Below are 12,086 nucleotides of genomic sequence, written 5' to 3'. Positions count from 1 at the left end.
ATTCACTCGTCGCGACAGCACCTCCCATATTGGGAGCAAGTTTCACTGTAACACCCACAGATCATGATCTTTGGTTCCGACTTGACATTTCAATTGTGGAAACTTGTTATAAAACCTTTTATATAACTAAGATAAGAGTTTCGAAGTGCAAAGCTAAGAGGGGGGAAAAAATATATATTACAAACTCTGTGCAAATTGGTGAATAGATCAGTTTATTGACATACAGGAAAGAGGAGCAGCAGCAGCAGGGGCGTAGAATACGCGGGGGATGCGGGGGACGTGTCCCCCTCACTTTCAATGAATCCAAAGTTCGTCCCCCCACTTTTTCACAGGGAATGTGTGTTTACGCTTTGTCTTTCATACAGAAAATGTCTAAATGTGTAAATGCAAAAGTTAAAATTCACTGGTACATTTTTTAAATCGATTGACAGCCCTAAAATATATATATCTTATATATTTATTTTCATCTTGCGCTAAACATTATTTCCCCCTCACTTTTGAGATGATTGCTATGCCCCTGAGCAGCAGTAAGTACACAACATTACATACAGTACATGCTGCTTTTGGACATGGTACTACCGTGTTTTTAATTATTATTTTTTTTATATATATATATATATTTGCTATAGTATTCTTTGGAGTACCTTGGTGCACCATACACATGCCATTGTATATGGAAATCATACAGTGTTTGTAGGCTATTTATCAATGTATTACCATCTGATACATCACTGGTACAACACAGCACTGTGTTGTTAATGTTAGGCTTTAATAAAACATACAGTTTTATTAATAAAGTTGATCCACCTTTTGTATGGCTTGAGCTGTGGTATGGTTTTTAGTACTGTATATAATGACACTGCAAGTTTCCATTTTCAAGCTTGCAAAATGAAGCTGGTTCGATACCGAATGAGGGTGACCCAAAAATGGGAGAATGACTAAGATAACAGTCAAAGTCAATCACCACTGAGTCCAGAACTTGACCCCAGGCAATTAGTGTACTGAAAAAGTCATTTTAGAATAAAGTACTTTGTTATTCATCTTCTATAATTAGGGGAGTGTTCACAACATAATTTACACACAAAATCAAGAGAACATCATTTGACTAATGAGATCATTTGAGTAAAAATGATAGAGAAGATAAACAATTTGGGGCCCCCAAATCCCAAAAATTACTAATCAAAATTGATCCTAACTGTAGGGAGCCTAAATAGAGTATTTATTAAATTTAATGGTAAGCAAGATGTTGACTAAGTTTCATACCTTAATAGATTAAGCACTGCAATTTAATTTAGGATTAAATTCTTAGAGAGCAGAGTCTTTCAAATTCATATTTGTTTTCATGTCTTTCACAGATCGACCGATAGTGTATTTTGCCGATACCGATAACTAAGGTGGTGGAAAAGGCCAATAACCTATTTAAACCGATAGTTTAAAAAAAAAAAAAAAGTTCTTAGTCTTTCCATACTGTGACGGGTACAGATATAGAGGCTACAAGAGTCCAAAATGAATAAAGTCCCAGATGTAGTTTATTGTTCAACCAAACTCCCATAATAACCAGAAAAAAAAAAAAAAAAAAAAAAAATGAATGAAGATTTGATGCATAATGTGAGATTTATAGCTATACACAAGCATGAAACACACTGGAGACTCTTATTTTGAAATGACGGAGACTTGGCTCTGTTACAATGCTCTATTTTTAAGTATCTACAAAATTAAGCCTTTTATAGCCATACACTATATTGCCAAAAGTATTCGCTCACCCATCCAAATAATTTAATTCAGGTGTTCCAATCACTTCCATGGCCACAGGTGAATAAAATGAAGCACCTAGGCATGCAGACTGCTTCTACAAACATTTGTGAAAGAATGGGCCACTCTCAGGAGCTCAGTGAATTCCAGCATGGTACTGTGATAGGATGCCACCTGTGCAACAAGTCCAGTCGTGAAATTTCCTCGCTACTAAATATTCCACAGTCAACTGTCAGTGGTATTATAACAAAGTGGAAGCGATTGGGAATGACAGCAACTCAGCCACGAAGTGGTAGGCCCCGTAAAATGACAGAGCGGGGTCAGCGGATGTTGAGGCGCATAGTGCGCAGAGGTCGCCAACTTTCTGCAGAGTCAGTCGCTACAGACCTCCAAAGTTCATGTGGCCTTCAGATTAGCTCAAGAATAGTGTGTAGAGAGCTTCATGGAATGGGTTTCCATGGCCGAGCAGCTGCATCCAAGCCATACATCACCAAGTGCAACGCAAAGCGTCGGATGCAGTGGTGTAAAGCACGCCGCCACTGGACTCTAGAGCAGTGGAGACGCGTTCTCTGGAGTGACGAATCACGCTTCTCCATCTGGCAATCTGATGGACGAGTCTGGGTTTGGCGGTTGCCAGGAGAACGGTACTTGTCTGACTGCATTGTGCCAACTGTGAAGTTTGGTGGAGGAGGGATTATGGTGTGGGGTTGTTTTTCAGGAGCTGGGCTTGGCCCCTTAGTTCCAGTGAAAGGAACTCTGAATGCTTCAGCATACCAAGAGATTTTGGACAATTCCATGCTCCCAGCTTTGTGGGAACAGTTTGGGGATGGCCCCTTCCTGTTCCAACATGACTGCACACCAGTGCACAAAGCAAGGTCCATAAAGACATGGATGAGCGAGTTTGGTGTGAAAGAACTTGACTGGCCTCACACAGTCCTGACCTCAACCCGATAGAGCACCTTTGGGATGAATTAGAGCGAAGACTGCGAGCCAGGCCTTCTCGTCCAACATCAGTGTCTGACCTCACAAATGCGCTTCTGGAAGAATGGTCAAAAATTCCCATAAACACACTCCTAAACCTTGTGGAAAGCCTTCCCAGAAGAGTTGAAGCTGTTATAGCTGCAAAGGGTGGGCCGACGTCATATTAAACCCTATGGATTAAGAATGGGATGTCACTTAAGTTCATATGAGTCTAAAGGCAGATGAGCGAATACTTTTGGCAATATAGTGTATATATTCACCAGATATAGGCTTGTCACATTTTTCTTTGCATTTTCTCACTTTAAATTAGAACACTTGATTATATAATCAAAATAACAAAATATGCATTGAAGTGAGAATACAAATATGGATATTGTCTGATGAAATATTTAGATACAGTAAATCCTCACAAGGTGTCACTGATTGTTTTTACTTCACCTTTAGAGGCCGCTGTAATACTGTAAGACCTTTGCGTTCTAACAACTATTGACATAGATTTTTGCCAATAACTGATAGTTCCAAAAAGCAACTATTGCATCAACACAGATTAAAGGTACTGTAAGCAGTTTTAGCCATTCTAGTATTTCCACAAACTGAGCTATTGGATAAGCCACACCCCCTCTTTCCAAAACCCTGCACTCTTAAGATACTAAATTAGCTTTATTGAGACCGACATTGACGAACGTTTTTTGCCCAAAGACAACTGCAGCAAAATAGCGCCCTCAACTGACAACTGTTATGAACAACATGGCATAAAAATGGCATTAAGTCTCAATAATTCACTGCAACTACAACACTATGAGAATGTGAAAAATGATTGGCAGACAGAAAGCGCCAGAGACTGTTGCCCGCAGGCACATTTTTGTTTGCTGTTTACAGAGTCAAGTGCTGGCACAGAGACTGTTGTGAGATATCTCACAACACTTTTTTCATTCATATCTTTCAGGGAGTAGGAAAGTTTTTTTGTATACCTTTCCATGAAAAAAATAAATAAATAAACTTGCTTACAACACCTATAATCATTAAAACCGATATAATGGCCTATCTCTAATGTTTTAACCTAATCCATTGACTTGGAGAAACCTTCTTATTATTATTTAGTATCTTTGAAGTTCAACCAGTCCAGAATGTACAGAAATGCAAACAGTGTGACACTATACAAACTGATGTTGTATCAAACCACGCTGTCTTTGCAAAACAATAGGCACTTGTTGTTGGCAGGCATATCAACCTAGAAGATCAGACACAGAAACAAATGCATTAAATACTACAATACTTCAAAACAGTCACTCATCATATATTCAAACCAATCATTTTTAGGGCAAAAAAAAAAAAAAAGAAAAAAAAAGAAGAGGCGTCAGATTAATTTGTAATGGATCACAGCAAAGTAAACAGCTTCTTAGAAAAAAAAACAAAAGTGATAAGAAATAGGCAAGGGAACTAGACACATGGACAACATATTTCATCTAAAAGCATACATTTCACCATGTTTTGCACTACAATTACATTTTGGTAATACAACACTTACAATTTCCTCCAGTCGTAATCCATTGTCTTGGCCAAGTGATGTCAATAAAGATACATCTCTTAGACCCCACTCTGGATTTCTGTTGGACGAGATTTATAAACAACAACAACAAAAAAAACATACTGTATATGTAAAAGTTCAAATATTGCAAGATCGTTTTTGTGAGGGTTGTTTGGGGTTTTAAAACCACATTTTAAAAGACTTCCTAAAGAGACAGAGAAAAAAGATAATAGTGAAATGATCCTTTTCATTAGTTAAGTAGTAGTGATTAGTTATTTTTCATCAACAACCTCCAAATGTCTCCATTTTATACCCACAAACACCTTAATATTATGCTTTTGGGAACTATTTATCAGACCAATGAAAGACAAACTTTATCAGAGATCCATAACACCTTAGGCAATATAATGATAGGACAAATGCCACTTTGCCTGATATTTCCTTCAACACTAACCTTGATCTTAAGCTGTGGTCAAAGTCAACATTGCTCTGAGGAGTAATCGATCCATTGAAAGCATATGGCTGCAAAACAAACAAACAAAAAACAAATGCGAGATATTAAAACCTTAACCAGTATATAATAAGTTGAGCTAAAAATGCTTAAGAATAAAAATGTTACAGATTAATGTTACACATACCCCATAAGTCAGAAGCAATCCTTGAGGCTTTAGTATTTTTCCAACAGCATTAAACAAACCCTGCAGAAAAAAAAAGTGCAGACATCAAACAAACAGTGTGAAAAGGCAGGAAAGACAACTAAACCAAGCAAGCATGATACCTTTGTGCAGGCCAGAGGTGAGATATGCATCATGTTGATATTCACAACAAGGTCACAAGACTCAGCCTGAATTCCACCCCAGTTCTCCCAACTTTGTGACACATCGAGATGGATAGGTGGCTTCACATTCTGCAGTTTATGATGTTGTCGATAGGCCTCGATACTACAACAGAATAAAGAAAAAATTAAATCACAATGTGGTAGAATGTGCTGTCTAGTAATAACAAACACATACCATTCGATAGCAGGCTGCGTTCAATGGTAGGCTAATAACTGGGTGTTAACTTGAAGTAACCTCATCCCTAGATTTTTATTATACCTCATTTTTCTCAGCTATAGTTGAAGGCTGCATTATTCAAGGTAGGTTAGATAACGTTTGATTAAATTGTGTATTAAGGTGGAAACAGATTTTCTGGTAAACCTTTAATACAATAATAATAATAATAATAATAAAAAAAGTGGTAAGAGATTTGATTTGCTTCCCCAAATTTCTTCTTGTTGGCATTGAAACATCACTTTCACGGTCAGAAATCACTTGATTACATCAGGTGAACAACAGGGACTCCTGGGAAAAATTAAGAAATGTTTTGGAATGCTTAAAGGGATAGTTCACCCAAAATGTAAAATTCTCACGTTAACTCACACTCATTCCATCTCAGGTGTGTATGACTTTCTTTCTTCTGCTGAACACAAATGAAGATTTTCAGAAGAATATCTCAGCTCTGTAGGTCCATACAATGCAAGTGAATGGTGGCCAGACCTTTGAAGCTCCAAAAATCACAAAGGCAGCATAAAAGTAATCCATTAGACTCCAGTGTTTTAATCCATGTCTTCTGAAGTGATCCAGTCGTTTTGGGTAAGAACAGACCAAAATATAACTCCTTTTCACTTTACATCTTGACATCAGCAGTCTCCTTGGCGATCATGTTTACAAGCTCTATTACACTTCCTAGTGCCATCTAGCACTCTGCACATGCGTCAAGCACTAGGAAGTGTCATCGAGCTTGAAATCATGACTGTGCCTAGCTGGGTCAAAAATTGAGGGGGATCGGGGTGAAAATGCAACCAAATATGACAAAAAATGCCCCCAAATGTGGGGACAAAAATTGCCCTGGTAAGGAATTCTTCAGTTTTTTATTTGAAAGATCTTATATAGTTTCTAATATTTCATAACAGTCCTAGTTATACATATTATGAGATGAAAAAATTGTTTGCTGATTTAATTCTTAGGGTAAGAGGTAATACATATTAATGAATTGTTTAAATAAAAAATAATGTATTTGACATAAACAAATGAAAATTGGTTTGTTTTAAATGGTTAGAAGAAAAAAATAAAATCTCTCATTAAGGTAAAAAATGCCCTTGAAAATAAAATAAAATATTGCTCCTTAATGTAAAAGTTAATTTCTGACACTGGTGCCTAGAGACTGCAATGCAAAAGGAGTAACATTTTTGTCTGTTCTCACCAAAAACCGATTAGATTGCTTCAGAAGACATGGATTATACCACTGAGTAACTTTTATGCTGCCTTTGTGTGCATTTTGGAACTTCAAAGTTTTGGTACTCATTCACTTGCATGGTATGGACCTACAGAGCTGAGATATTCTTCAAAAAAATATGTGTGTTCATCAGAAGTAAGCAAGTCATACACATTTGGCATGAGGGTGAGTAAATGAGAGAATTTTCATTTTTGGGTGAACTACCCCTTTAAATAACTTTTTTTTTTTTTTTTACCGCAGCATTGCTACCAAAGGTTCATGCATTCATTTTTTCTGAACTTACAGCGGCCACTGCTGACAGATTTCTGCATAAAGACACACATGCACGTGAACTTTGAACCATGATCACAAGATGCCAAGAACGTAAAAGACAATAAAAAATAAATTATACATTTATTTTAACGCCTCAATAGATCATAAACAAATTATATATACGAGCTCCTCTTTGTTATTATGTGATTTTCAATACCTTCAATTACAGTCAATGTATTTCTGCAGTAGCGTTTACCACAGCATGTGAAATGCAGTACTGTTAATGGCTACATCAAGAGCCGAAATTCCGAAATGTAGGTATTGCACATATTTGTTATAACATACCTCGATATGGACTGTGCATCAACTTCAGATGGTTGCCATGTAATATTGGGAAATGCTTTAGCAAAGTGTACGACATGTTGTCCTGTGCCTGAGGATATTTCCAAAGCGTCCAGATGTCGGTCTGATGTTAGTCTGCTTTTTAAAACAGAAAGGATCGGGTCCTTATTTCTGTCGGCTGCCGGTGCATTCAGCATGTTACACATCCAACGACAAGATGCTGGAATCAAGGGCAAAATGGAGCCACGTAAATATAGAACACCTTTAAAAGTTCCAAATTCCTGCGATCCAAAACGGTACACAAATGTACAAAACAGTTTCATGCATCTATGATGGCAGTTCAGATCAGATAGTCACACGAAATGGTTTGTTCATTTCATGACGACGCAAAAACTGCAAGGTGGCAAAACTTATCTACGTGTAGAGTTCCCTATATGTTTTATGTTTCAGTAACGAATTTCGCTAGAATGTAACAATATTTAGAACGCAATCAAAGGCTGTTTAGCCCAAGACGGAGTACTTGTAGTAAAATGAATGAGAGAAATTAGAACGCCCAATATGGCGGATGTAGAAAAGGAAGTCCCGTCTTACAGGTAAAAGAGCCAATCACCTTTTAGATACGTCGTCCGTCAAGCCTCAAGAACGCGCATGCGTATTAGCTGGACCAGCCTGATAAAATGCGGGGTTTTAGCGTGATTTGAGCTAAACAAGCACAATTTATTATACCATTAATGTCACATTCAGCTGCTGATTTGGAACATGTTCTTTTATCGGAATCTTGACCAACCGCTGGCGATATCGGTCTTTCCCTATTCAATTAGATTGGAGCTGTACTTTTATGCTGCTTGTATCCTTAGAAAATAGCTGCCCGGAAGCATTCAAAAAATGGCTTGAAAGGGACTTCTTTGACATTTGTTTTGACTCTGATTTGCAATTCCACACTTCAAGTAGCCTAACTGTGCTAAGATTCTAAGAAAATGTATACAGTAGAATGGTTGAGCGGTTTGCTTATATTCCTTCCCACTAAGAGGTCAGTAACTCCCAGAATATAGTTAATAATCCAAACAATTCTATGTAACTTGCAAAACCGATGTCAGACACAGTAATATGCTCTGGCCCCCTCCCTGTTCGTGGTGACAAGGTTTATAGATGATTAGTATTAATGATGTCTGGATGTCTGAGTGGTGTCCGGAGAATAGCATAGGATTTATAGACAACTGGAAGAGTTTTTGGGGTAGACCTGACCTGCTAAAGAGAGACGGACTCCATCCCTCCAGGGAAGTTGCCGCTCTCCTCTCTAGTAATTTGGCTCATAGTCTTAATAGTGATAGTATTTGACTAACTGGGGCCCAGGTCAGGAAGCAGACAAACTGGTTAATCCGAATGTCTGCTTGCTGCCTTGAGACGTCACACAGGTCACATAAACTACAACACATAGAGACTGTATCACCTAGATATTATATAGAGACTGTGTCTGTTCCCTGAACTACCAAACGCAAACCCCTCACTAAATCATTTAGAAAAAATGTGATTAAGGTCAAACTTGAAAAAAAAAAAAAAAAAAAAAAAACATTGAAAATAAACCTCATACAAACGTAGGGCTACTAAACATTAGATCTCTTTTTACCAAAACACTAATTGTAAATGAAATTATTACAGATCATAGTTTGGATGCACTCTGTTTGACTGAAACCTGGCTTAAACCGGATTAATATATTCGTTTAAATGAATCTACTCCCTCAGGTTTTTTGTTATAAACATGAGCCTCGTCTGAAGGGTCGGGGAGGAGGTGTTGTGGTACTCAGAGGACAGGATATACGTTTCATTCTTTTGAAGTGATAATGCTTAATGTGACATTGTCAGATATAAATAAAAAATCTCTGTCGTCTTTTGCCCTTGCTACAGTATATAGATCACCTGGGCCGTACTCAGATTTCCTTGGTGAATTAGCAAATTTTCATTCAGATCTAGTTGTTAATGTAGATAGAGCTTTAATTGTTGGTGACTTCAACATTTACATAGATAATGAAAATGACTGGGATTGGGATTAGCATTTATCGATATTCTCAACTCTCTTGGTGTCAGACAAAATTCATATGGAGTTGATGTTGATACTATAAAAATTGTACTGCAGAGCAATGACATCTCAGATCAGTACCTCGTCTCTTGTTTACTGCGATCAGCTAATGTCACTCAATCTACACCACACTATCGTTCAGGTAGAACAATTCTTTCGACCACTAAAAATAACTTTACTAATAATCTTCCAGATCTATCTCATACACTCAGTAAGCCAAAAAGTCTAGAAGAACTTGATGTAATAACAGAAAATATAAATACAGTCTTCTCTAGCACTCTTGTTAGTGTCGCTCCCCCTTCGATTAAAGAAAATTCAAGAAAAAAAGCCCTGCACCATGGTACAATGATCACATTCATGCTCTCAAGAGAGCAGCTCGGAAAATGGAGCGCAAGTGGAAGAATACAAAATTAAAGAGGTATTTTGCGGTGCATGGATGGATAGTGTCTGTAGCTACAGACAGGCAGTAAAAGCTGCCAGGTCAGCATATTTTAGCAAACTCAGAGAAAATAACAACAACAATCCTAGGTGTTTATTCAGTACTGTGGTTAAATTGTAGTGATGGTGAAATTAAGCTTTGCGAAGCACCGAGGCTTTCCCCTCAACTGTATCCTGAAATGGTTCATTATTCAAAGCTTTTCAACACGGTGCACACTAATGACATCTTGTGGTCAAAAGGTTGATAATTTTTTTTTATTGTTTCATGTAATAAATCAATCACGTTGTACTCTGAAAATAGAGGTTGTCAAATCAATATAATTGACTATTTTGAATTGAATGATAATGAGACTGTTACCCCAGCTATTTTGTGGGAGGGAACCAAAGCGGTAATAAGGGGAAAAATTATTGAGATCACATCCACATTTAAGACATTCAGACTAGCCAAACAAAACGAATTAGAGGCAGAAATTAAGATGCTAGAAATCAAACATAGACAAACATTACATGTTAGGGTTTTGGAACATTTAAAACAGGTAAGACAGAAGTTAAATGAACTACTTGCATATAAGGCAGAAGGAGCACTTAGATTTATGAACAGAAAATATTATGAGATGGGTAACAAAGCAAGCCGACTGCTGGCCTTTCAGTTATGTAAAACTCAAGCTAGCAGAACAATTCCTGAGATCAGTCACCCAGTCACTACAGTTATGTTAACACAACCTAAGGACATAGCTGATGCTTTTGCAGTATACTATAAGAAAAATATGAAGGCCAAGAACAAATAGATAAGGACAAAATCACTTCTTTCCTAAACTCCTAAAACTATCCTAAAATGAATAGATTAACAGAAGAAGAAGCGAAGGAGCTAACCTCCCCAATAACAGAAGAGGAAATAAAAGATGTTATCATTAAACTTAAAAATAACAAGTCCCCAGGTGTGGATGGGTTTCTGGGGGAATTCTATAAGGTTTATACAAATTAGGTAATCCCCATCCTCTGTAAAATATAAAATTATGTACTAGATGCAGAGGAATTCCAGCTCTAATGACTTGCCTTAAAGAATATGGTTCTGTCTCGGGATACAAGGTAAATGCAGACAAATCAGAGGCCATGATGATATCTGGAAACTGGCCCCCCAACTAAATAATGAAGCATCTTTTAGATGGCCGAGCCAAGGTGTTTTTTTTAACACCGGCGATATCACGCCTGTATTCAGCGAACTATAAAAGACTCATTGAGGTTATTAAAAAGGATCTGACCGGATGGGAAATACTACCCCTATCTATGTTTGGCAGGGTTGAGACCGTAAGAATGAATGTACTACCTATACTCCTCTTCATATTTCAGTCTATCCCAGTACAGGTCCCAGCCTCTATGTTTCGTACATTAGATAAATTAATATCAAAATGTATTTGGCAAAATAAAAGATCAAGAATAAGACTCAAAATATTAAAGACTGGCAAGGATAAGGGTGGTCTGGACCTTGCTGACATGATGCATTATTATTGGGCTGCTCAACTTGGAGCGTTGGTGGCATGGATCAGTTATAATAGGGAGACAGGATGGTTTGATATTGAGCAGAGTTCGGTCTCTGAAATTTCCCTGGCAGTATTACCATTTATGGAATTGAAGTCGTCCCCCCCCCCCCCCCCCAAAAAAAAAAGAGTTAAGATAAGAAATACCTGGGTGCAACACACCCTAAAGATTTGGACTACAGTCCAGAAGAATATAAGAGGGGCAGCTGCTCTCTCACGAATGATGCCCATCGCAGGCAACCCAGATTTCCTCCCCTCTGTGTGGGAAAATGTGCAGAGAAGGGCCTAATAACAAGTAATACATTTTTCAAAACTGAGGTTATATTATCATTCACTCAACTCTGTGGTAGATTTAAACTAAGACCTTGTGACATTTAGATACCTCCAACTGAGACATTACATTACAAGCCATAAGGATTGGGACATAATTAAAAAATCTCCAACAAATATCGAGCAATACATGATTAATATTATTGAACATCAAATATCAAATAAAAAAACATGTATCTCACATTTATAAAAAATGTATGCAGGACCATTCAGATAATACTTCACATATAAAAAGACAATGGGAATTGGAGTTAAACATAATTACTGAGGATGACATATGGGAGAGTATATGTACAGGTTGCCATACAGGTATCAGTAGAACCCTGTGGAAAGAGTTCGATTGGAAATTGAAAATGAGATTTTTCAGGACACCACTGGTGCTATCAAAATATGATCGTAGCTCCACAGTGGCAAAGTGTTGGAGAGGCTGTGGAATGATAGGGGACCACACACACACATTTTCTGTGATTTTCCAAGAATCATACAGTATTGGCCACAGATAAAGGATGAGATTGATAAGATCCTAGGAATAGATATGCCTAAGATCCCATTGGTTTTTCTGCTTGATGGA

At 37.6% G+C, this 12,086-nt stretch overlaps 1 protein-coding gene across 1 annotated transcript; it reads right to left on the bottom strand.

Moving 5' to 3' along the window:
* Nucleotides 1–1,507: 1,507 nt before the first annotated feature.
* mettl26 (methyltransferase like 26) lies at nt 1,508–7,707 on the bottom strand. Its single transcript, XM_051716921.1, has 6 exons — nt 7,136–7,707; nt 5,040–5,202; nt 4,900–4,959; nt 4,716–4,783; nt 4,262–4,340; nt 1,508–3,964 (listed from the first exon to the last, which is right to left on the bottom strand). The coding sequence occupies exons 1-6, from the start codon at nt 7,453–7,455 to the stop codon at nt 3,908–3,910; spliced, it is 747 nt and encodes a 248-aa protein (XP_051572881.1). The 5' UTR covers nt 7,456–7,707; the 3' UTR covers nt 1,508–3,907.
* Between the last annotated feature and the right edge of the window lie 4,379 nt (nt 7,708–12,086).

Source organism: Myxocyprinus asiaticus, chromosome 14, assembly GCF_019703515.2.
Source record: "Myxocyprinus asiaticus isolate MX2 ecotype Aquarium Trade chromosome 14, UBuf_Myxa_2, whole genome shotgun sequence".
NCBI lineage: Eukaryota > Metazoa > Chordata > Actinopteri > Cypriniformes > Catostomidae > Myxocyprinus > Myxocyprinus asiaticus.
This window is presented reverse-complemented; position numbering and strand designations above follow the sequence as displayed.